The sequence below is a fragment of the Serinus canaria genome, chromosome 28 (assembly GCF_022539315.1).
Source record: "Serinus canaria isolate serCan28SL12 chromosome 28, serCan2020, whole genome shotgun sequence".
Classification (NCBI taxonomy): Eukaryota; Metazoa; Chordata; class Aves; order Passeriformes; family Fringillidae; genus Serinus; species Serinus canaria.
The window spans coordinates 1171786-1195927 of NC_066341.1; the positions used below are offsets into that span (position 1 = coordinate 1171786).

The 24142-nt window shown below is 64.5% G+C and overlaps 3 protein-coding genes across 6 annotated transcripts; 2 read left to right on the top strand and 1 right to left on the bottom strand.

The window, feature by feature from the left end:
- GDF15 (growth differentiation factor 15) lies at positions 1–6828 on the top strand. Of its 4 annotated transcripts, none has more exons than XR_007780301.1 (3): positions 1–3890; positions 4585–5630; positions 5716–6828. XR_007780301.1 is itself a non-coding variant. In XM_050986139.1 (3 exons), the coding sequence occupies exons 2-3, from the start codon at positions 3566–3568 to the stop codon at positions 5379–5381; spliced, it is 1122 nt and encodes a 373-aa protein (XP_050842096.1). In that variant the 5' UTR covers positions 1–3040; positions 3298–3565; the 3' UTR covers positions 5382–6828. The 4 variants fall into 4 exon arrangements, 2 of the variants coding, with proteins under 2 accessions (XP_050842096.1, XP_050842095.1); XR_007780302.1 differs by having other exon boundaries at positions 4585–5540; XM_050986139.1 differs by having other exon boundaries at positions 1–3040; positions 3298–3890; positions 4585–6828.
- A 33-nt stretch (positions 6829–6861) lies between these two features.
- On the bottom strand, positions 6862–10308 carry LOC127060934 (leucine-rich repeat-containing protein 25-like). Its single transcript, XM_050986137.1, has 3 exons — positions 9001–10308; positions 7966–8818; positions 6862–7623 (listed from the first exon to the last, which is right to left on the bottom strand). The coding sequence occupies exons 1-3, from the start codon at positions 9476–9478 to the stop codon at positions 7503–7505; spliced, it is 1452 nt and encodes a 483-aa protein (XP_050842094.1). The 5' UTR covers positions 9479–10308; the 3' UTR covers positions 6862–7502.
- Positions 10309–10530: 222 nt separating this feature from the next.
- On the top strand, positions 10531–22580 carry SSBP4 (single stranded DNA binding protein 4). The gene is made up of 17 exons (XM_050986120.1): positions 10531–10638; positions 12146–12218; positions 12340–12401; positions 13250–13334; positions 16082–16171; positions 16614–16673; positions 16765–16834; positions 16934–17004; positions 18161–18228; positions 18334–18379; positions 18508–18543; positions 18647–18701; positions 19231–19301; positions 20036–20114; positions 20684–20712; positions 21995–22096; positions 22405–22580. The coding sequence occupies exons 1-17, from the start codon at positions 10583–10585 to the stop codon at positions 22432–22434; spliced, it is 1083 nt and encodes a 360-aa protein (XP_050842077.1). The 5' UTR covers positions 10531–10582; the 3' UTR covers positions 22435–22580.
- The last annotated feature ends 1562 nt before the right edge of the window (positions 22581–24142 follow it).

The following is a 24142-nucleotide window of genomic DNA, read 5'->3' on the forward strand; positions in this document are numbered from 1 at the left end:
AAACCCACAGAACACAGGATGAAAACCTTCCAAATTTCTTCCTCCTCTCCCCACCAGATTTCCAACACACTGCAGTAAAAATCCAAAAAATCTTTGAATTTTCAATTTAGTCGCCTCTCTTTAGATCACTCGCTTCCAGAATAATTAATTCTCCATCCACACCTATTGGTTTGAATTGAAAAAAACCCTCATTTCCTCTCAAACCACGACACCGAGTTAATCTTTGACCCAGGGTGCAGCCCAGGGATGTCTCTGTCCAAGTGGAGCAGAAGTCTCATTTTTGGGAGATGCCGTAAACTCGCAGCAAAGGCAGAAAAATGCAATTCCTGCCGTGACGGGGCAAAAGCTGCTTTTTGCTCTCTGAGCCATCGTGGTTGGCTCTGATTTAGAAAAATCCAAAGGTCACCTCGGTGTCCACTCTGCTGATCCAGCTCTGGGAAAACACGGGCTGTGCCTTCCAGACCATCCCAGAGGGACAGCCCTGAATCCCACCCCTCCAGATCCAAAACCCCCAAACCTGGGGTTTCTCACCCCAAACAATTCCTGGAGCTTCCAGCTTCCCCATGAGCTGCTTGGAGCTGCCAGCAGCTCCCTTCTCATCCTTTGGTTAAAAAAAACCCACAGGAAAGCACGAGCTGCATTTTTCCAGGGAATATCCTCCCTGCAGCATCCACCTTGCTCAGCCTGAGGGGTTTTGGGGTCCTGTAGGGTGTGGGAAGGACCTGGTCACCCCTCTGTCACTCACTCAATTCCCAGGGGTCTCTGGGGACTTTTGGGGGATCCTTTGCCCAACAGCTGTGAGGAACTGATAACCCTAAAACCTGGAAGGCAGAACTTCCCCTCTTGCCACTTGTGGTAAGGAGCTCTGCAAAAAAAAACCCCAAATTTTCTGCCAGCTCGGGGAGCTGAGGGGAATTCCCTGCATTTTGGGGGATTGAAGGCCTCTGGAGCCTCCTGCTCTGAGTCCTTCCCACCGACCACCAGCACCTGGAAAAACGGGATTTGTTTGGAATCACAGAATGGTTTTGTTGGAGGGGACCTTAAAGCCCAGCCCTGCCACGGCCAGGGACACCTTCCACTGTCCCAGGGTGCTCCAAACCCCATCCAGGCTGGCCTTGGACACTTCCATCCCTTTCCAGGCTCAGCAGAGCACAACTGAAACTCCTCCTGCTCTTCCCAGAGCTTCATCCTCCTCACCCTCAGCCCATCCCTGGGAACAGCCATGCCCAGCTCTAGACCCACACCAGGAGAGCTGTGCTGAGATGAGGGGATGCATTAACTGGAGGGGAACCTTCATCCCACTGGGAAAAAGCCCCCAGGAACCTCCCAGCACTGAGTGTGTCCAGGAAGAGCTGAGGAAACGTGGGAAGCGGAGGCTGCGCAATCCCCTCTCGCAGGCTGGTGAGGACACGCTGGGACATTTCATCATCTCTCACTCAGGATCAAGCCACTGCTCCCAAAATCCCTCTTTTATGGCCCTTGCTGGGCTGTAAATCTCTGGCTTCCACTGCTGGCGCCTTTGGGGGAAAACATCCGGCTCCAGCAACCTTTGATGCTCTGGGAGTGCGTCACTCCTGGATGCGGGGCTGGCAGAAAATCCATTGCAAAAGCAGAACTTGAGGATTTCGGGGATTCTGATGGGTCTTGCTCAATGTCACCGGAGAGGTCAGAGCCTCTTCCTGCACCCAGATGTGCCAAGGGCTCCGTTTTGGCTCTGGATCAGCACGTTTGGCACCCCAGGGATGGTGGAGGGTGGGCTGGTGCCTGGTGTGGACATGGAGATGTCCAGAGGGGAGGGAATGGTTCTGCCCTTGGGTCCTCCTGGGGTGATGCTGCCTCTCCTTTCTTCCCTGGATTTGGGGGTGGCTGGAGGGTTGCAATCACCCTGGCTGATAAAATCCCTGGGGGAAGAATCACAGCAGCCTTGGGGCTCTGGGAATTCCCTGTGGGAAGGAGCTCCAGGAGGGAACTTCATCCCTGCCCATCCTGGAGGGATGGGTGATGTCCCACATGGAATGAAGCCCTGGAGATAAACCTGAGGTTTCCCTGTGGGATTTCCTTCCAAGGAGGGAAGGGAAAAGCAGCAAAATAGGGAGGGGACCTGGGGGGATTCCTGCTCCTCCTCACCCGTCCTGCTGCAAGGATGAGTCCAGAGCAGGGCAGCAGAGCCAGGGCCATTGCAATCCCCTCCACATGACCCCAGTCATCCTGCCAAAATTGTTTTAGGGTGAAACTTCTTTCTTGTGTTTTTGGGTGAAAATTCTTTCTCGTGTTTTAGGGTGAAAATTCTTTCCCGTGTTTTGGGGTGAAAATTCTTTCTGTATTTCAGGGTGAAATTTCTTTCTCGTGTTTTAGGGTGAAAATTCTTTCTCATATTTTAGGGTGAAATTTCTTTCTCGTGTTTTAGGGTGAAATTTCTTTCTCGTGTTTTAGGGTGAAACTTCTTTCTCGTGTTTTAGGGGGAGAATTCTTTCTCGTGTTTTAGGGTGAAAATTCTTTCCCGTGTTTTGGGCTTTGCCTCAGGCAACCCCTGGAGAAAGGGGGTGAGAGAAGCCGGGGCAGGGCTGGAGCCGAGTCCCGCGGAGGAGCGGGGACAAGCAGCCGTAAATCAGGGGATTACCGCGGGTTCCTCCCCGGCGGGAGCACAGCTGGAACCCCGGCGCTTGGATGGAATTCGGGACATTCGGGAACGGCCTCGCCTGCCCCGGAGGGACCTGCCCGTTTCCCCACCCCACCGGGAGCTCCTCATCCCTCTGCTCACGTTTTCTTCTGGTCCAAGCATCCCTGAGGAGAAGCTGGGAGAGGGGCTGTGAAGTGCTGGCCCCTGGGGGTCGTTCCCACTCTGGATTTCCCCCTCCCAGCCCCGCTCTGGCCCGGTGCTGCCCGGGCACACGTGGCCCTGCTGGCTCCGTGCCACCGGCGTGCCCGGCTCCATCCCGGCTGCCTCCGTTTGGGATGACGTAACCCCGGCCACGGTTGCCTCAGAAGGATCCAGGATCATCGAGCCCATCCCCCGGCCTCACCTGTCCGGTGGGACAAGGTCCGGTGCGGGTCCTCCACCTGCTCCGGCCGCCGCCTGCCCGCCCCATCCCCGCTCCGCTGGGATTTTGGGAAGGGGCGGGATGGGAAATCCGTGTTTGGGGTGACTGCCTGCAGCGCTCCCGCCTCGCACATCATCCCCTCTCCATCACCCCGAGGGAGATTCCCCGAGCCGCGCGATCCGTGGGGAAAACCGCAGGTAGAAGGGAAATATTTGTGTCCCAAAAGGAGAATTCAATTTTTTTTTTATCTCCGCAGCTTCAAACCAGCTTAGACATCACCCGGCTCCAGCGCTGTCAGAGCTCCTGTTGGAAATCCCAGCGGAGAGGAGAGATTCCTGCTGGGAGCTCTCTCCGGCGTCACCCTCGGGGAGGGGGAACGGAGGGCGGGCAAAGTTCGGATCCTATAAAGTCAGGTCTGGTCCTCTTCATTCATTCCCCTGGTAGCACCGCCGGCAGCAGCACGTCCAGCCTTCGCAGAAGATTTGGGAGCAAATCCTGTCCCGAAGCCGCCGGATTTCTGCGGGATGCTCAGGGGAGCGATGCCGAGCGCGCCGCGGGCCGCCCTCACCTGCCTGCGGCTCCTGCTGCTCCTCTCGGCCGCCGATTCCCGGCCCCACGCGTGGGACCAGGACAGGTTCCAGCTGGAAGCCGTCAAAAAGGAGATCCTGGAGCGGCTGGGAATGCCGGCTCCCCCCGCCATCCGGAGCCAGCTGGACCAGGAGAGCATCCAGAGAGCGCAGCGGCTCTACCGGCGGAAAGTGGCGGAGCTGGCGGGGAACCGGAGCCGGGAGGAGGAAGAGGAGGAGGAAGAGGAAGCCGTGTCCAGGCTGTATCGCCTGACCCCCACCTGTAAGTGGCCGTGGCTCCGTGTGGCCCTCATGGCCCGGGACACGCGTGTGTCCCAGCGTGTCCCGCCCTCGGGAATGTCACCCCGCTGCCCGGGGACATGACCGGGCATGCAGCACGGTGGCCGCGCTCATCCTTATCCCGCTCCTTCCTTTGCCCTGGAATGGGGAGGAGCCGCTGCTGGAGCCGTTTTGCCTAAAACTACAAAAAAATCAGCGGGGATGGGGAGGAAATTTTAATGGGGCAGCTGGGGGGGGTCTCGGAGTGGGGCTCCGGGGATTTGGGGGGGAGCGGGAGGAGGAAGTGAGGCGCCATCCCCCCCATCCCCAGCTTCAGCTCCAGTTTGGGGGTTTATCTGCGTCTGGAAAGGGGGATTTAAATAATTAAATAAATGAATTAATGTTAAAATTTAAATGAAGTAATTTAAAGAATTCCCCTCCTGCTGCTTGGGCTGGCTGGGGACAGTGGGGGGGTGGCTGGGGGTGCTCCAGTGGGTCCTGGGACGCCTCCTCTGGCACCAGGAAAACTGAGACCCTCCAGCCAGGAATGGATGGGAAGCTGGAATTTCCAGCACCCCTCAGGGTGTGGGTGATTCCCTGGAAGCAAAGGCTGGGCTGCCTGGCCGGAGCTGATCCCAAAGCATGAGCTGGTGAGGAATTACCGTCTCTTACATCAGCTGTCACCTCTGTCCCCGCAGTGCTGCCCTATCTGGACGTCTCCGAGGGACATCAGGACTCTCAAGGCCGCCGGGACGCCCAGGGACACCGGGAGCCCCTCGGTCCTTACCGCTACCACCTCCTGCTGTCCCGCACCGCCGATTTCCACCGGCAGCTCCGCGTGGTGCAGGCGGAGCTGAAACTCCTCAAGCAGCCGCTGTCCCCTCCCGGCTCCTCGGTGCCACCGCGCGTCACCATCTCCACCCTGCGGGGGGCTGAGGGCACCCCCCAGCTCCTGCACAGCCAAGAGCTGCCGCCGGATTCCCTCAGCCTGGACCTGACAGGAGCCATCCAGCCCTGGCTGGCCGGGCCCGAGGCCACGCTGCGCCTGGAGCTGGAATTCAGCATCGACATCTCGGCAGCCCTGGCCACCTCCGGGGGGGAAACGCTGGTGCTGGAGGTGCAAACCCTGGAGAAGCCACCTCGGGCGGCCAGGAGAGCTCGGGGGCTGGAGGAGGAGTGCGGGAAGAGCGATGGGAAGTGCTGCCTGAAGTCGCTGAAGGTTTCCTTCCAGGACATCGGCTGGTCGGACTGGGTGATCGCCCCCAACAGCTACTACATGAGGTTCTGCGAGGGTTCCTGCCCCCACAACTACAAACCGGCCAGCATGCATGCCCAGATCCAATCCAGGGTGCACTCCCTGTCCAAGGCTGCCCCTCCACCCTGCTGTGTCCCCGCTGGCTACGACCCCATGGTGCTGATGCACCTGGACAGCCAGGGCAGGCTGGTGTCCAGCCTCTTCGAGGACATGCTGGTCACCAGGTGTCACTGTGCCTGACAGCTCCAGCTTTGCCCATCGAGGTGGGGCAAAGCCATCCCGACTCCTTGCAGCTGCAGCATCCCAAAATCCAGATCCTGTGGCACCAAGTGACTCCAGACCTGGATCCACCACCGAGCTCAGCCAAGGCATCTCCAGCATCACCATCCCAAAATCCAGGTCCTGTGGCACCAAGTGACTCCACACCAGCCCTGGATCCACCACCGAGCTCAGCCAAGGCATCTCCAGCATCACCATCCCAAAATCCAGGTCCTGTGGCACCAAGTGACTCCAGACCTGGATCCACCACTGAGCTCAGCCAAGGGATCTCCAGCATCACCATCCCAAAATCCAGGTCCTGTGGCACCAAGTGACTCCACACCAGACCTCGCTCTGCTTCAGCCCTGGGGTCTCCAGCTCAGCCCCCCAGCTCAGCCCCAGCACCTCCAGCTGTGACCTCTCTCCCAAAATAACTTATTCCCCTGTCTCCTCTCTAATTTAAATCCATTTTTGATTGAGCAGGTGGATCCTTCCCACCCAGGAGACCCCGGATGGGCTGGGCTGGCTCCGTGCCCAGGTGTCCATATCCCACTCCAAACCCTCTTCTCTGCTCAGAGACTTATTTATGCAACCCAGTTATTTATTTCTAACTTATTGTATTTTATAGCTAAATATCCTTTTTTTTTTGGGGGGGGGGGGAATAGGAAAAGATTTTTGTGGTTTTCTATTTTATATATTTCTATAAAACCAGAAGGATGTAACGATAATGAATAAAGAGATTGTAACTGGGATTCTGGCTGCTCCTCCTGCACACCTGGGGGGGCTCTGACAGGACCCTCAGCCCCCCTGGGATCTGCCTCCACATAGATTTGCTGGTAAATCCTCAGGGATTTCCAGTGCCAGCGTGTGAGTAATGCCTGGGCACAGCTCCCAGAGACCTTTGAGTTGTTTGTGTCCTTGGGAAGGGCACCGGGCACTGCTCTGACCCCTGGGGGTGACGTCCAGCTGGGAGGTGACCATTGCCCCATTTCCAGGTGCCTCCAGCCCTGGGACCCCTCCGGGCACCAAAGGGATGGGGGGAACCCCCCTGGGAGCTTGGTGGCACACACCGTGTCCCCAAGGTGTCCCCATGGCTCGGTGGGGTGGCTCTGCTGGTCACAGCTCCTCTCTGTCCCCTCTTCCAGTGTGATCTGGGGCTGTCCTGGGCTCAGCAGCTCCTGCTTGGGGCAGGTGGAATGTGGGATCTCTGCTCTGGGGTGGGGAATTTGGGGACCAGGGACTGAGGGATGCCAGCTGAGATGGCCTCTCTGGGGACAGGAACAGGAGAGACCTGGCTTCTGGTCCCTTGGGGCCCCCACTTTGGGGACACGAGCTCTGGGCACCTACTCCTGAGGGTCTGCTCCCTTGGGACCCCCACTCTGGGGGGACAGACTCTGGGAACCCCCAGGAACACCCCATGTCCTGCCCAGGGCTTCCCACAGACCACCAGCTATGCAGGTAATTAGAGATAATTAAACCATTTAATGGGGCACAGTGAAGCCTCCCAGGGACTGGGGGGACACCCAGACAAGCCATGGGGTCCCTATGTCCCAACAGCTCGGGGTCTCACCAGGAGGATTAAAAAAAATGAGTTTTTTCTTTGTTCCCCAAAGCAGCAGATATAGCAGGAAAAGATTGAGCAGGTGGCACCGGATGTCCCCAACCGCCAGCCCGTCCCCAGGCGAGCTCTCCATCGGCTCAAAAGGGGAAGAGGAAGCCGAGGCCGTGGTCAGCCGGGCTGAGCCCGGCCCCAGCTCCTCCAGCCGGCCCCGGGCGTGTCCCGGGCCCGGCGCTCCGGGGGCGCTGCCGGCGGATGCGGCAGAGGCGTCCCCGCGGTCGGTGGCCGCAGCCCCGGGAGGAAATGTCAGCTCAGCCCTCACCTCCGCCTGAGAACTGGGGCGAAGGAGGGAGCTGGGGCTGCCAAAAAACCAAAACAAAACAAAAGAACCCTGCAAAAGGAGCTCCCACAGGATGTGCGTGGGAACCACGCGCGGCCCCGCAGGGGGAACGTCCCTGTCCCCGCTGGGCTGGGGGACAGCCCGGGAAAGGGCAGCACCGGGGGACACAGCGTCCCCCCAGCCCTCCCAGTGTCCCCCCAGCCCCTCACTGGTCAGGAGTGATGTAGATGTCCTCGGTGGGGCCCAGAGTGTTGGCGTAGATGGGCTGGAACCCGGGATCGGCGGCGCTCTCCAGGAAATAATCCTCGTGCAGGGGGACCTGGGGGCTGGGGGACAGGGGGGGCTCAGGGAGGGGGGAATGCCGGGGGGGGGAGAGGATGGATGGGATGGACAGGATGGACAGGATGGACAGGGTAGGATGCACAGCATGGGATGGGGTGGGATGGGATGGGATGGGATGGGATGGGATGGGATGGGATGGGATGGGATGGGATGGGATGGGATGGGATGGGATGGGATGCGATGCGATGGGATGCGATGGGATGGGATGCGATGGGATGGGATGGCAGGTTCAGCACAGGACGAGGTGGGATGGCTCAGGACAACACCCAGAGCAGGGAGGGGATGGAACATTCCCGGAATTCCCGTTCCCTGTGCCGGAGCCTCACCTGTAGCGCGGCTCCTTCCAGGCCGGTGCCCATCCCTGCGCTGCAGCCGGAGCCGTGCCGGGATTCACGAAGACGTTCTCGTAGTCGGGGCCGTCGGTGACATCGGCGCTGCCGCTCCCGGTGTCCCGGCTGATGTAGCGGGGCTGCCGGAGGGTTCCAGCGGGATCCTGCTTCCCCCTTCCCCCGCCGCCCACCGCGGTTCCCGCTCTCCTCCGCCGGTACCACACGGCGGCCACCAGCGCTGCCACCAGCACGGCCACCGCCCCGGCCGCTCCGGCCACCAGCCCGGCCACCAGCCCCGCGCCTGGCCCGCACTCCCGGCCGTGGAATTCCGTGACGTTGAAGGGATGCCGGTGGGATGTGAGGCACAGGCAGCGGATCCCCCCGCGGGCACAGGGGGCCAGCACGGTGCCCAGCACGTCGCAGCGGCAGGACACGCTCAGGGAGCGCAGCGTGGGCTGGAAGGCGGCGGGGGGCACGGCGGGCAGGGGGTTCCCCTCCAGCCTCAGGCTCCGCAGCGCCGTGGCGTTGGTGAAGAAGCCGTCGGGCAGCTCCCGCAGCCGGTTCTCCGCCAGGTCCAGCTCCTCCAGCCGGGACCCGAGGCGGGCCGAGGGGCTCAGGGCCTCGATGCCGTTGTGCCTCAGCAGCACCCGGCGGTGCCCCTGGAACGGGCTCCAGTCCAGCTCGGCGCAGCCGCTGCTGCGGTTGGTCAGGTCCAGCTCTTGGGAAATGTCCAGCAGCAAAGGGAAACAGGGGGACACGAGGAGTGTGGGGGCCACGGGGAGCAGCAGCAGCAGCAGCAGCAGCAGCGAGGCCGCAGGGACCCCCATGGTCCTTCCACTGCAGCGGGAGCCTGGTGGGAAACGGGAATCAGGACCCCCATTCCCCCCGGATACCCCCTCCCAGTGCAAACCAGTGCAGCCCAGTCTGGTCCCCACCCCGCTGCTGCTGTCGCAGGGCTGGGCAGCTCCTGGGGGTCCCGGTGGGGCATTTCCTGCCCCCCTTCCCCCTCCCAAGCACAGCAGCCCCACTCGCCTGCGCTCCGGCCGCTGTTGCCTGGTGTGGGGAAGAGGAACAGGCGGGTCCGGCTGTCCCGTGTCACCCTGTCAGGGCGTAGCCAGCCCCGGGGGGGGGCAGGGGGGCAGCACCCCCACGTCAGCACCCCCTGACCCCTGCCAGACCCCCGGTCCTTAATTGGGGTGCTGAGCATCCCCCCAGCACTGGCTGAGTGTCCCGGTGACCCCGGTGACCCGAGGGGTGGGGGACACGCGTGTGGGCACACAGACCTTCCCCCCGGCAGCACAGGGACCCCCCAAGTGTGGGGGGACCCCGGGGTGGGTGGGAGCCGGGGGTCTCTGTGGCTGTGTCCCCTGGCAGGGTGGGTGTCCCCATCCCGGTGTCGCCTCCCCGTGTCTGCAGCTCGGTGTTCCGTGTGCATCATGTTCGTGTCCACTCGCCATGTCCGAGCCCCCGCCGGTGTCCATGTCCCCCCACGTCCGCCCCCTGTGTCCATCCCTGTCCCTCTGTGTCCCCCCGTGTCCCCCCGTGTCACACCGTGTCACACCGTGTCACACCGTGTTCGTGTCCGCCCCCTGGTGTCCGAGTCTCTTCTTGACTACCTGCTCCCACTCCTGTCCGTGTGTCCCCCTCGTGTCCGTGTCCCTGTATGCCCAACCCCTTGCATGTGTCCACCCCGTCGTGTCCACGTCCACCTGTCACATCCGTGTCCCTCTGTGTCGCGTGTCTGTGGCCACCCCCTTGTGTCCCTCCATGACCATCCTGTCTCCATCCCCTCCTGTCGCTGCCCCTTTAAGTCCACCCCATCGCCTCCGCGTCCACCCTGTCACATCCGTGTCCCTCTGTGTCCCCCGTGTCCCCCTGTGTCCCCCCTCCCATGCCCACCCCTTCATGTCCGTGCCCACCCTTTCCTGTCCGTGTCCCTCCGTGCCCACCGCCTGGCGTCCGTGCCCACCCTGCCACATGCCCACCCCCTGCATCCCTCGTGTCCGCGCCCACCCCCTCGTGTCCCTCCGCGACCACCGTGGCCGTGTCCCCTCGTGTCACTGCCCCTTTAACTCACCCCCTGGTGTCCATGACCCCCCGAGTGCCCCCTCCCTGGATGCCCATCCCCCTCGTGTCCTCGCCCCTCCATGCCCACCCCCTCGCCTGCCTCCCCCGTGTCCGTGCCCACTCCTCGCCCCAGCGTCCCCGCGTCCACCCCCTCGGCCCCGCGCCCACCCTGCCACATCCGCGCCCCCCTGCTCCCGCTGTGCCCACGCCGTGGAACCCGTGACCCTCCTCGCCCACTCCCCGCGCCCCCCGTGTCCGTCTCCCCCTCCCCTGCGCCGCCCCGCTCCCTCCCTCCTCGGCGCGGTCCCCACCGCCTCCCCCCGCCGCCATCGCCCCTTTAAGCGCGGCGCGCGGCGCGGGGGGGGTGGTGGCGGCGCTGCCGGAACAGCCGCGCGGGGGGGGCGCGGCGGTTTCAAGCTCCCCCTCGGGCGCGCGGCCGCAGCCGGCGGGGCCGGGCCGGGCCGGGCCGGGATGGCGGCGGGGGCGGCGGGGGCGGCGGGGGCCGCGCGGGGCCGGGCCCGGGGCCGCTGACAGCCGCCGCCGCGCCATGTACGCCAAGGGCAAGGGCTCCGGCGTGCCCTCGGACGGCCAGGCCCGCGAGAAGTGAGTGCGGCGCCGGGCGGCGGCGGGGGACGGCCGGGGCGCGGAAGTTTTTGCCGGGGCGGGCGCCGGGGGAGCGGAGACGGAGCGGGAAGGGAGAGGGGGGAGAGATCGGGAAAAGCGGGGGGAGATCGGGGGGCGGGCGGACCCCCCGGCCCCGCCCCGCCGGGGAGCACCGGCGGCCGCGGGGCAGCGGGAGCTGGCGGGGGTCAGCCGGGCACCGGGAGCCGGGATGAGCCCCCCGGTCCGCGGCATCCCCCGGGGCACCGGGAGTCAGGATGAGCCCCCCGATCCGTAGCATCCCCCGCGGCACCGGGAGTCGGGGTGATACCCCCGGTCCGTGCTATCCCCCGGGGTACCGGGAGCTGCGGGGGTACCGGGAGCACGGATGATTCCCCCGATCCGTAGCATCCCCCGGGGCACCGGCAACCGGGATGATCCCCCCCCACTCGGTCCGTGGCTTCCCGGGACACCGGGACCCGGGATGATCCCCCTCGATCCGTGACATCCCCCGAGGCATCGGGAGCTGCGATCCGTGGCATCCCCCGGGGCACCGGGAGTCGCGATCACGCCGGGGCTAACGGGAGCCGGGATGTGCCCCCCGGGTATTGCCACATCTTGGGGCACCGGGAGCTGCGGGAGCACCGGGAGCCGGGATGATCTCCCCGGTGTGCGGCATCCCCGGGGGCACCGGCAGCCGGGATGCCCCTTCCCCGACCGTGCCATCCCCCGGGGCACCGGGACCCGGGCTGATCCCCCTGCTCCGTGCCATCCGCCAGCGTACCGCGAGCGCACCGAGGCTGCCGTGAGCTGGGCTGTGCCCCCCGGTCTCTGCCATCCTCCGGGGCACCGGGAGTCGGCGTGATCCCCCCGGCCATTGCCATCCCCCGGGCCACAGTGACCCGCGATGGCACCGGGGCTACCGTGAGCCGGGATGTGCCCGAGGGCACCGGGAGCCTTCCCCGGCCGTGCCATCCCCTGGGGCAGCGGGGACCGGAATGGCACCGGGGCTCCTGATGTTCCGCTGCCACCCCCGGTCCCCGGCTCCGTGACCCGCCGTTCCCGGCTCTCCCTGTCCTGCTGTGTCCCCGTGCCCGGGGGCACCTGCGGGGTCCGGGGGCTGCACCCACCGCGTTCCCCCCGGGGCTGGGACCCCCACGGGTCCCGTTCCTGCTTCCGAGGGTGGGGACGGAGCCCCGGGGTTCCGTGAGTGCCAGCGGGGACACGCGTGGTGGCACTCGGCTCTGAGCCACATCCTGTGGGGGTTGTGTCACCTGTCCTGGAGCCACCCCAGCGGTGCTGCCGTGCGGTGTCACCGGTGGGAGTCACTCGGTGCCACCTCTGGGGTCCCTCGCAGGGAGGTGACATCGAACCTCCTTCATTAATCTGCACTGAGTGGGGGGCTCCCTCCTGGCTGTTCCCCGTGTCCCTCGGGGTTTGTTGGGTGGGGGTGTCACCGTGGGGGTGGCAGGTCCCTGACGCTGTCCCCGTCCCTGTCCTGTCCCCCCAGGCTGGCACTCTACGTCTACGAGTACCTGCTGCACGTGGGGGCCCAGAAATCTGCCCAGACCTTCTTGTCGGAGGTAAGGGGGGAGGGCAGCACCCCCGGACCCCCCCATCCCACCCACGGGGGGTCTTGGAGCTCCCCCCATCGCTGGTGGGGGTGCTGACCCCCCCCGCTGACCCCCCCTGTCCCTCTGGCAGATCCGATGGGAGAAGAACATCACGCTGGGGGAGCCCCCCGGCTTCCTGCACTCCTGGTGGTGGTGAGTGGGGGTCTGGGGGGGGCTGGAAAGGGGGGGAACCCCCCCATTCCCATGGCAGAGGGGCTGGGAGGGGGTCTGGGAGCTGCCCCCCCCCCATTCTGCCACCACATCACCTGGTACCCCATAAACCTGTCCCTCTGCTTTTCCCATCAGCGATTTGGGGGCCCCCCCTTTCCCTCCCATCCCGGCCCCCCTGCCCGGCTCCTCCAGATGGATCCAATTTGGCACCAAGAGTGGAGCTGGAGGGGGGCTCCCAGCCCCGGGGAGGGACCCCCGCCCTCTGGGGGGGCCAGCAGAGCCCCCCGAGGAGGGTGTGGGGATGTGGGGGGTACCCACGGGTGGACATCACTTGTGGGGAGGTCGGGGCTCGGGGGTGGGCAGTGAATGATCAATTGGTGATTTGGGGAGGGGGACACACACAGCGAGGTTGTGGGGGGGTTAAGCTGGCACCAGGCCAGCACCCCCCAAACTTGGGGGGGCACCCAGAAACAGAGAGGGCCCCCTGTGCTGTCCCACAGCCGGGGCGGGGGGCGCGGGCAGGGACCCCCCCCCCCCCATGGCTGCCCGGGATGCTGCAGCCTGATGTAAAGTCCCAGGAATTTGGGCTCCGGCCGTAGCGACCGTTTCCAGGGAAAACAGGCGGAGGAGAAAGCAGCGCCGGGGCCGGGAGGCCCCCGCCGAGGGGGGGACACGGCCGCGGCCCCCCCGCCCCACCGGGGACACGAGTGTGGCCGTGCCCACGTGGGGCTCGCTGGAGGGGGGGAGGGTCAGGGGTATAAATTGGGGGGGGGTCCTCACCCTCTGCCCCCCCCATCCCAACCCATCCCAACCCCCTCTGGTTTTCCCAGCGTTTTTTGGGATCTGTACTGCGCCGCTCCGGACCGCCGGGAGACCTGCGAGCATTCCAGCGAGGCCAAAGCCTTCCATGACTACGTGAGTGCCTCAGCACGGGGTGGGGGGGGGGGTCCGTGTCCTGCTGACCCCTCCCCGCCACCGGGACCCCCCCCCTGCCGCCGGGACCTCCCCCCCCCGTGGGGTTCCCGCGCTGCCAGCCCCGGATCTCTGGGTGACCTATTTCACGGGGCGGCGGCGAGGGGGGGTTAATCCCTGGGGGCCTGGCTCAGCGCCCCCCCCACCGGGGACCCCGGCGTGCCCTGGCATGCCCATCCCCCACTGTCACCTCCCCCCCAGGGACAGGGACCCCCCCCATTCCCCCCAGTCCCACGCCACAGGCACAGTGCCAGGCTCTCGCCATCCAGCTGGGGGTGTCCCCCCCCTCCCCACCCGGGGTCCTGGGGGTCACTGCAGGGCTGGGGCTCAGTGGGACCCCTCCCCACACTGAGGGGACCCCCCCCAGAACAGCTCTGCTCCTTGCCAGTGCCAGCTCTGGTGGTTTAATCGCTGGCACAGAGTCAGCAGCCCCCGGTGTTCCCGGTGTTCCCGGTGTCCCTGTGCCTGCTCCTGCCAGGACTGCAGCCATGGGGGGAGCACGGGGCTGGGGGGGCTGCGAGGGCACCGTGCCCTGGCGTGGGGAGTGGTCCCCAAAATGCTGCAGGGTGCACAGTGCTGTGGGATGCTGTGGGTTGCTGTGGGATGCAGGGTGATGCAGGATCCATGTCCCACAGGATGCTGTAGGATGCAGGAGGATGCTGTGGGATGATGTGGGATGCTGTAGGATGCAGGAGGATGCTGTGGGATGTTGTAGGATGCAGGATGGTGCAGGGTCCACAGCCCCACAGGATGCAGGGTTCTGTGGGATCGACAGTGCTGTGGGATTCTGTGGAGCCCACGGTGCTCTGGGATTTGGGATGCCATGGGATGCAGAAAGCCATGGGATTATGTAGGAGGCTGTGGGATGATGTGGGATGATGCAGGAGGCTGTGGGATGATGCAGGAGGCTGTGGGATGATGTAGGATGTTGTAGGATGCTGTGGGATCCACAGTCCCACAGGATGCAGGATGCTGTGCCTGTAGGATGCCCCTGTGGGATGCAGAAAACCACGGGATGCAGAGTGCTGGGGAAGGGTCCCCGCCCCCTGGGGGACACCCACCCTGGTGCTGGGGAGGGGTCCCTGTCCCCTGGGGGGACACCCACCCTGGTGCTGGGGAGGGGTCCCTGTCCCCTGGGGGGGACACCCACCCGGTTGCTGGGGAGGGGTCCCTGTCCCCTGGGGGGGACACCCACCCGGGTGCTGGGGAGGGGTCCCTGTCCCCTTGGGGACACCCACGCTGCCACTCTGGGGGCTGCAGGACCCTCGGTGCCCCGTGCACTCAGGACCCCGCAGGGCCCCCGCGGAGCCGCTGCCCCCCAGGAATCCCCTGACCCCCGTGGGGTCTCGGGGGGTTTCGGGGGTCCCTGAGAGGCTGCGCCGGCGCCGCGGGGGCTGCAGCAGGACCCCCCCCCCCCCCACCACCGCCCCCGGCCCCGGCGCTGCGCAGAGCTGATTTCCATGCTGGAATTAATGAGGCTGCCGGTGCGGTGACGGTGACGCCGGGGACATGGCGCGGGTCAGGCCACGTTGCCATGGCACTGCTGCCTGGCAGAGCTGGGGACAGCCGGGGGGGAACCCCACGGGCCCCCACCCGCACCCGCTGGGGTGCCCCACGCAGCCCTGGCCCCATCCCAGTGCCCAGCTGGGCTGAACTGGGGGGGTCCCAGCATGGAGATGGGGTCCCCTGGTGTTCCCACCAGCCCCCCCCAGGCATATCGGGACCCCCCAGGAGCATCCTGGTGACCCCCTAAAATTGGAGGGGAGGTCCAGCTTGTGCACAGCAATTGGGGGTGGGTATTGGCAGCAGCTGCCCCACAGCGGGGTCTGGGGTCCCCCTGGGGCTGAGCAGCCCCCAAACTGCCCCCCACGTGTGTCCCCCCCCTCCAATTTTCTTCCTCCTGACCTTGAGCCCGCGGGAGGAGCCACGGCTCCCCAACCTGTTGCCATGGCAACTCTGCTTTACATCACCGAGTGATGGGGGGGGACGGGGGGGCCCCCATTTGGTCCCTGCTCTGAGGGGACAGCACTGTCACCCCCAAGGGTGACAGCCGGGGGACAGCAGTGGCCCCAGTCTGTCCCTGTCGCTGCGTCTGGGGCAGTAGCGGGGGTCCCCAAGAGGGGACACAGCCTGGACACAGCCCTGGGACCCTCCCCAGGACCCCCATGGGGCAGAGACCCCATCTGGCTGTCCCTGAGCTCCCATTGTCACCAACCCTGGGTGCCACCCGTGTGCCAGCCATGACCCGTGTGCCGCGGTGTGTCACCATCACCATCCCTGTCCCCAAAGCAGCAGCAGCCCCCCACCCATCACCCTCCCGTGGGCGCCGCCCCTCCGAGCACCGCGGGACCCCCATCCCCGCCGGGCTGGCAATGCCTTGGGGGGCTCAGGGCCCCCCGGCTGGAGAAGGGGGGCAGCGCGGGGTCCCCCCCTTCTCCTTCCTCCTCCTCTCCTCCAAATTGAAACCAGTTGTGGCGCAGGGGCCGAGCCGGAAAAGCGCCGCATTCCTTCCCTTTACAGCTCCCCCCGGACGGGGCCGGCCGGCAGCGGGGCCCGCGCCCCCCGCCCGAGCCCCCCGGCCCCGCGGGTGCCCCGAGCTCGGTGCTTGGCGGGGGGGGAAGGACGGGGGGCGCTGGGGACGCCCCCAGCCCCGCTCTGAGCTCTGTCTGTCTGTCTGTCTGTCCCCGCAGAGCGCGGCGGCAGCGCCCAGCCCGGTGATGGGGAACCTGCCCCCCGGGGATGGCATGGCCGGGGGTCCCGTGCCCCCCGCCTTCTTCCAGGTACCGAGCCCCGTGTCTGTGTGTCCTGAGCGGGTTTTGGGGAGGGGGGCGTTACACCCCCACCGTGGCGCAGCCTCCCGTCGTGTCCCCACAGCCCCCCCTGAGGTCACAGCCCCCTCCCAGGGGTCACAGACCCCCCTGAGGTCACAGCCCCCTCCCAGAGGCCACAGCCCCCTCCCAAAGCTCACAGGCCCCCCCCCAGCCCCCTCCCAGGGCTCACAGCCCCCTCCCAATGATCACAGCCCCCCCCAAAGGTCACAGCCCCCTCCCAAGGCTCACAGCCCTCCCCCAGCCCCCTCCCAGGGCTCACAGCCCCCCCCTGAGGTCACAGCCCCCTCCCAGAGGCCACAGCCCCCCAGCCCCCCCCAGGACCCCCTCAGAGTGACACCGACCCCCCCCCAGCCCTGTCTGACCCCCCAAACCCCCCCCCTCTCTCTTGCAGCCTTTCATGTCCCCCCGCTACCCCGGCGGCCCCCGGCCCCCGCTCCGGATGCCCAACCAGGTGAGGCAGGGGAGCCCCCTCCCCCAAATAAAGGGGTGCAGCCCCCCCCCCCCCAGCACCCTGACCTGCTGTTGCCCCCCCCTCTCTGCAGCCCCCCGTGGGTGTTCCTGGCTCCCAGCCGCTGCTGCCCAACGCCATGGACCCGGCTGCACGGGCACAGGGTGAGTCTGGGGTCCCTGAGCCCCTCCCCAGAGCCCAGCGTGGGGGGTCGGGGGGGGGGCTCTGGGGGTCTCACGCCTCCCCCTCCCCCATTTGTGCAGGGCATCCTGGCATGGGGGGCCCGATGCAGCGCATGAACCCCCCCCGAGGCATGGCCGGGATGGGGCCGCAGGTACGGGGTGTGGGATGGGGGTACTGGGAGAGGGGGGGGTACTGGGATTGGGGGTACTGGGATTGGGGGGTACTGGGATTGGGAGGTACTGGGATTGGGGGTACTGGGATTGTGGGATTGGGGGTACTGGGATAGGGGGTACTGCGATTGGGGGTACTTGGATTGGGGGATAAGGGGGTACAGGGATAGAGGAATAATGGGATTGGAGGTACTGGGATACTGGGATAGGGGGGTACAGGGATAGTGGGGTACTGGGATAGTGGGGGATACAGGGATGGGATGATGGGATAGTGGGATAATGGGGTACTGAGATGTTGGGGTACTGGGATAATGGAGTACTGGGATGATGGGATAATGGGAAAATGGATTAATGGGATACTGGGGTACTGGGATAGAGTAATGGGGTATTGAGGTACAGTAATGGGGTACTGGGATGATAGAATGATGGGATATGGGGATACTGGGGTACTGGGATAATGGGGTACTGGGGTACTGGGATAATGGGGTACTGGGGTACTGGGCTAGGGCAGGGTCAGGGATGCAGGGGTGGAAGTGGTTACAGGGACAGGGTGACAAGGATATGGGGATGGGTGCATTGGGACAGGAATGGGGTACAGGGATAAAGTGTGGGAATGGGAATTCAGGATGGGGACAGGGAAACAGGAATAGGGACGTGGGTGGGGACAGGGACAGGGATAACAGGGACAGGGAAAGAGGGCTGGGAATGGGGATATGGGGACTGGGATGGGAATTCAGGGATGGGGATAACAGGGACAGGGATGGGGATATGGGGACAGGGATGGGAATTCAGGGATGGGGACACAGGGACAGGGAGGGGATGTAGGGACGGGCATGGGAATTCAGGGATGGGACACAGGGATGGGGATATGGGGACAGGGATGGGAATTCAGGGATGGGGACACAGGGACAGGGATGGGGATATGGGGACAGGGATGGGAATTCAGGGATGGGGACACAGGGACAGGGATGGGGTATGGGGACAGGGATGGGAATTCAGGGATGGGGACACAGGGACAGGGATGGGGATGTAGGGACGGGCATGGATGGCTTTTGGGGACAGGGATGGGGGTCACAACGAGGGTGGGGACAGTGCTGGGGGTGTCCCAGCCCCGCTGACCCCACCCTGTCCCGGCAGAGCTACGGCAGTGGGATGCGCCCCCCCCCCAGCTCGCTGGCCGGCCCTGGAATGCCCGCCATGAACATGTAAGACCCCCGTGCCCCCCCCACCCATAGCCCCCCACCCCCCCAGCGTGGGGGGAGCCTTGGGACCGGCAGGACCCCCCCTGACTGTCCCCATTGCCTTCCCAGGGGTCCCGGTGGCCGCGGGCCCTGGCCCAACCCCAACGCCAACTCCGTAAGTTTGGGGATTTTTGGGGGGGGGGGGGGAATACCTTGGGGAGGGGGGGGTCCTATGGGGGTGCTGCCCCCTTTGTGTCCCCCCCCACGCTGTGCTGAGTCCCTCTTTGTCCCTCCCCCCCCCAGATTGCCTACTCCTCCTCATCCCCTGGGAATTACGTGGTGAGTATTGGGGTGCCCTGTTGGGGACGGGGGGGCTGCAGTGACCCTGTGACCCCCACCCCACCCCAACCCACCCCCCCCCTTTTTTCCTTTTTCCTTCCAGGGCCCTCCTGGGGGTGGTGGCCCCCCCGGCACCCCCATCCTGCCCAGCCCCGGAGGTGAGTGAGGGGGTTTGGGGGTGTGAGTGGGGTTTGGGGGTGTGAGTGAGATTTGGGGGTATAAGTATGATTTTTGGGTGTATGAGTGGGGTTTGGGGGTGTGAGTGGGATTTGGGGGGGTATGAGTGGGATTTTTGGGTATATGAGTGGGGTTTGGGGGGTATAAGTGGGATTTGGGGGTGTATGAGTGGGATTTGGGGGTGTGATTGGGATTTGGGGGGGTGTGAGTGGGATTTGGGGGTATAAATGGCATTTTTGGGTGTGTGAGTAGGATTGGAGGTGTGATGGGGTTTGGGGGTATAAGTGGGATTTTTGGATGTGTGGGTGGAATTTGGGGGGTGTGAGTGGGGTTTGGGGGAGTGTGAGTGGGGTTTTTGGAGGTATAAATGGGGGTATAAATGGGATTTTTTGGATGTGTGAGTAGGACTGGGGGTGTGATTGGGATCTGGGGTCTGTGACTGTGACTTGGGCCTCTGAGTGGGATCTGGGGGTGCCCACCCTCACCCCCCACGCGTGCTGTCCCCCCCAGACTCCACCAACTCCAGCGAGAACATGTACACCATGATGAACCCCATCGGAGCCGCGGGGAGCCGGCCCAACGTGAGCCACGGGAGGGGACACGGGCCCTGGGGACAGGGAGGGGACACGGGCCTTGGGGACAGGGAGGGGACACGGGCCTTGGGGACAGGGAGGGGACACGGGCCTTGGCCACGGGCTGGGGGACACGGCCCGGGGACGGGGCTAGAGGCACACGGGCCTTGGGGACAGGGCTGGGAGGGGACACGGGCCCTGGGGACGGGGAGGGGCACGGGCCTTGGCCTGGGGGGGACACAGGCCCTGGGATGGGGGAGGGGACACGGCCTGGCACGGGCTGGGGACACAGGCCCTGGGGATGGGATGGGGACAGAGGCCCTGGGGACGGGGCTGAGGGGACACGGGCCCTGGGGACGGGGCTGAGGGGACACGGGCCCTGGGGACAGGGAGGGGACACGGGCCTTGGGGACAGGGAGGGGACACGGGCCTTGGCCACGGGGCTGAGGGGACACAGGCCCTGGGGATGGGGAGGGGACACAGGCCCTGGGGACGGGGCTGAGGGGGCACGGGCCCTGGGGACGGGGAGGGGACACAGGCCTTGGGGATGGGGCTGAGGGGACACACGGGCCCTGGGGACGGGGAGGGGGCACGGGCCCTGGGGACGGGGCTGGAGGGACACGGGCCTTGGCCACGGGGCTGAGGGGACACAGGCCCTGGGGACGGGGCTGAGGGGACACAGGCCTTGGGGACAAAGCTGGGGGTCCCCCCAACATTCCTCAGCCCCCCCTTTTGCCTTGCAGTTCCCCATGGGGCCCGGAGCCGAGGGGCCCCTGGGCGGGATGAGCGCCATGGAGCCGCACCACATGAACGGGTCCTTAGGTGGGTGACAGCCCTGGGGACAGCGGGGACCCCTCTGTGCCCCCCAGCGCCCCCAAAACCCCAAACCCTGGGGGACGGGAGCTCCGTCTGGGGCTGGGTGGGCTCCTGCAGCAGGAGGGGCAGCTGGGTGGGAGGGGGATGGACTGAGGGGGCACACACAGGGATTTGGGGACACACAGGGGTTTGGGGACACACAGAGGGATTTGGGTCCCCAAATCCCACAGGGATTTGGGGACACACACACACAGATTTGGGGACACACACACAGATTTGGGGACACACACACAGATTTGGGGACACACACAGATTTGGGGACACACAGATTTGGGGACACACAGGGATTTGGGGACACACAGAGATTTGGGGACACACACACAGATTTGGGGACACACAGGGATTTGGGGACACACAGACAGATTTGGGGACACGGATGGACTGGGGGACACACCCATTTTGGGAAGGACAGGATCATGGAGGGTTGGGAGGTCACAGTTTGGGGCACACACAGATTTGGGGGCACAGGTGGATTTGGGGTGGGGGTCACTAATGCCCCACTGTCACCCTGGCAGGCTCCGGGGACATGGACGGGCTGCCAAAGGTGAGCTGGGGACCCCCAGGGTGCTGGGACCCCCTTTATTGGGGTCCCCATGTCCTGGGCCCTCCGTTTATTGGGGGTCTCCAGTGTGTGGGACCCCCAGGAAATGCCCTGGGACCCCTCCCATGCCCTGGGACCCCTCCCATGCCCTGGGAGCCCCCCAGGTGTGTTGGGATCCCCCTTTTTTTGGGGCTCCCCCACATTGTGGGATCATCCCATTCATTGGGACCCCATTTATTGCCCCCCACCGTGTGCTGGGACCCCATTTACTGGGGGTAAATGTGCTGGGGGGGCTGTGGTCCCTCATTTATGGGGACCCCATTTATTGGGTTCCCCCATTTACTGGGACCCCTCCCCATTCACTGGGACCCCATTAATTTGGGTTCCCCCATTTACTGGGACCCCTCCCCATTTACTGGGACCCCATTTATTTGGGTTCCCCCAAGTCCTGGGACCACCCCACTTTTTGGGACCCCATTTATTCCCCCCCATTTATTTGGGACCCCCATTTATTGCCCCCTCCATTTACTGGGACTCCATTTATTTGTGCTCCTCCATGTCCTAAGGACCCCCCCCCCATTTTTTGGGACCCCATTTATTTCCCCCCCCCCCATTTATTGTGACCCCATTTATTTGGAACCCCCATTTATTGCCCCCCCCAATGTGCTGGGGCCCCACTTTTTGGGACCCCCATTTACTGTGACCCCTTTATTTGGGCTCCCCATTGCTGAGACCCCCCCCCATTTACTGTGACCCCTTTATTTGGGCTCCTCATTGCTGAGACCCCCCCCCATTTACCGTGACCCCTTTATTTGGGCTCCCCATGTGCTGAGACCCCCCCCCCATTTACGTGACCCCTTTATTTGGGCTCCCCATATACTGAGACCCCCCCATTTACCGTGACCCCCTTTTATTGGGCTCCCCATTGCTGAGACCCCCCACATTTACTGTGACCCCTTTATTTGGGTTCCCCATGTGCTGAGACCCCCCCCATTTACTGTGACCCCCTTTATTTGGGTTCCCCATGTGCTGAGACCCCTGTACTGAGACGACCCCCCCCCCCATTTACCGTGACCCCCTTTATTTGGGACCCCCCATTTATTCCCCCCCCCATTTACTGTGACCCCTTATTTGGGTTCTCCATGTGCTGAGACCCCCCCCCCATTTACCATGACCCCTTTATCCCCCTCCCCACCCCCCACTGACCCCCCCCACCCCCCATCTCCCACCATCCCCCCCATCTCCCACCCCCCCTCTAACTCTTCTCCCCCTTCCCTCCCTCCAGAGCTCCCCCAGTAATTTGGGGGCCCTGAGCAACCCCCCCGGGACCCCTCGGGACGACGCCGAGCTGAGCAGCAATTTCCTAAATCCCTTCCAAAGCGACAGCGTAAGGGACCCGGCGGGGACCCCCGCGGACCCCCGGGGGGGCAGGCGGCGAGGGCGGGGGGCCCGGGGGGGGCGCGGCGGCGGCGGCGGCCGGGGACGGGGGGGATCAGCGAGCAAATCCCACTGGCGACCCCCCCAAATTGTGTCACCACCAGCGGCGTCACCAACAGCACCAGCGGCGACAGCGACAGCGGGGGGGTCTCCTTGGCCGAGCGAGGTGTGAGAGGGGGGGGCAGCGGCGTGTGTGCCCCCCCATGCCGGGACCCCCCCCCCGCTAATATCGCTGCGGTGTCTCCGCTCTCTCTATAGTACTCGCCCAGCATGACAATGAGCGTGTGAGCCCCGCGCCGAGGCCGCCGACAGCCAGACGCCCTCACCCACCACCGAAAAAAAAAAAAAAAAAACAAAAAAAAAAAACCAAAATAACAAAAAAAAAAAAAAATTCATTAATTTTAATGATCAGCCCACACCCCCCCCCGGCCCCGCCCCGTCACGCCCAAACCCCCCACCCACCCACCCTTCCTCCTCCTCACCCCCACTTCAGCACCCCCTCCTCCTCCTCCTCCACCACCCCCTCCCCTTTTTTATTTTTTATTTTTATTTTTTTGGGTGTTTTTCTTTTTTTTCCAAACAAACACTAAAAAAAAAAAAAGCGCGGGAGGAAAAAAAAAAAAAAAAGAAATAATAATGATGATTAGAAATAAGTCACGTGACTTATTTGCTGCCCCCTCCTCCTCTTCTCCCAGGACTGAGACCCCCCCCAGCACTGGGAGCCTCCTTTTCCAGTCCTTCCCACCCCCCTGAACTGGGAGTGCTCCCAGCTCTGGGGTTGACCTCCCCCCCCAAAAAAACTGCTGGGACCCCATTTATGCCACTCCCCCCAGTATGGGACCCCCCCTCTGGGCTGGGACCCCATTTGTGGCCCCCCCCAGCATTGGGGACCCCCCCAAAACTGCTGGGACCCCTTTTATGGCCCCCCCCCAGTATGGGAACCCCCTCTGGGCTGGGACCCCATTTATGGCCCCCCCCCAGTATGGGAACCCCCTCTGGGCTGGGACCCCATTTGTGGCCCCCCCCAGCACTTGGGACCCCCCCAAAACTGCTGGGACCCCTTTTATGGCCCCCCGTCAGTATTGGGGACCCCCCCTCTGGGCTGGGACCCCATTTATGGCCCCCCCCCAGCACTGAGGACCCCCCAGGGTGGGGGTGGGGGGTCGGTGCTGAGGGGGGGTCCAGCACTGGGGGGGTGCTGAGGGGGCATTTTTGGGGTGTTTTGCCCACACCCAGCCTGGGGAGGGGGATTTTTTTTTGGGGGGGGGGGTCCTTGGCATTGTGCCCCCCCCTCCCCTCCACGGCAGGTAGTGCCAACGCCCCCCCCCCAATTTGGGGCAGCTGGGGGGGGGCTCCCCTGAGCTGTGCCCCCCCCCAAACTGGGAGGGTGTGACCCCCTCCCAGTCCTCCCAGTGCCCCCCCTGAATCCTGGGGGGGGGCAGAACCAGCACAGCCCCCCCCAGTGTGGGTGCAGACCCCCCCCCCAAACCCAGGCTGTGCTGGGGGAGGGGGATGGAGTGGGGGGGGGGGCCAGGCCGTGCCCCCCCATGGTGCAGCCCCCCCCCCAGTGCAGAGCAGCCCCCCCAGCCCCCCCAGCCCCGTCTGTGTGCTCAGCCAGCACTGTGACCCCCGGCCCCCCCCGAGCACCAGACCGGGCCCCCCCCCCCCCGACCCCCCCCCAGGGACCACTTTAATATGAAGGAATTTTTTTTTTTTTTTTTAATTTTTTTGGTGTGGTTTGGAATTAATTTTTTTTTTTTTTTTTTGGCGTTTGGTTTTTTTTTTTTTTTTTTGGGTTTTTTTCTGATTTTTTCCTCTTTTGTAACAGAAAGGACCTCAAAGCCCCCCATTACCCCCCCCCAAGACCCCCCCCAAAATGCCGCTGCACACCCAGACCCCCCCTCCCCTGTACAGCCCCTCACCCCTCGTGTCCCCCCCCCAAAGTGGGGGACAGCCCCCATAGGGGTGACCCCCCCCCACCATAGGCGTAGTCTGT

Coding starts and splice junctions, on each gene's coding strand:
- GDF15 (XM_050986138.1), top strand. CDS start 3,566: ATGCTCAGGGGAGCGATGCCGAGCGCGCCGCGGGCCGCCCTCACCTGC. Junction 3,891..4,584: donor GTATCGCCTGACCCCCACCT/GTAAGTGGCCGT, acceptor CTGTCCCCGCAG/TGCTGCCCTATCTGGACGTC.
- LOC127060934 (XM_050986137.1), bottom strand. CDS start 9,478: ATGGACACAGGGGGCGGACGTGGGGGGACATGGACACCGGCGGGGGCT. Junction 8,819..9,000: donor CAACAGCGGCCGGAGCGCAG/GCGAGTGGGGCT, acceptor GTTTCCCACCAG/GCTCCCGCTGCAGTGGAAGG. Junction 7,624..7,965: donor TGGAAGGAGCCGCGCTACAG/GTGAGGCTCCGG, acceptor CCTGTCCCCCAG/CCCCCAGGTCCCCCTGCACG.
- SSBP4 (XM_050986120.1), top strand. CDS start 10,583: ATGTACGCCAAGGGCAAGGGCTCCGGCGTGCCCTCGGACGGCCAGGCC. Junction 13,335..16,081: donor CCAAAGCCTTCCATGACTAC/GTGAGTGCCTCA, acceptor CTGTCCCCGCAG/AGCGCGGCGGCAGCGCCCAG. Junction 16,674..16,764: donor CGCTCCGGATGCCCAACCAG/GTGAGGCAGGGG, acceptor CCCTCTCTGCAG/CCCCCCGTGGGTGTTCCTGG.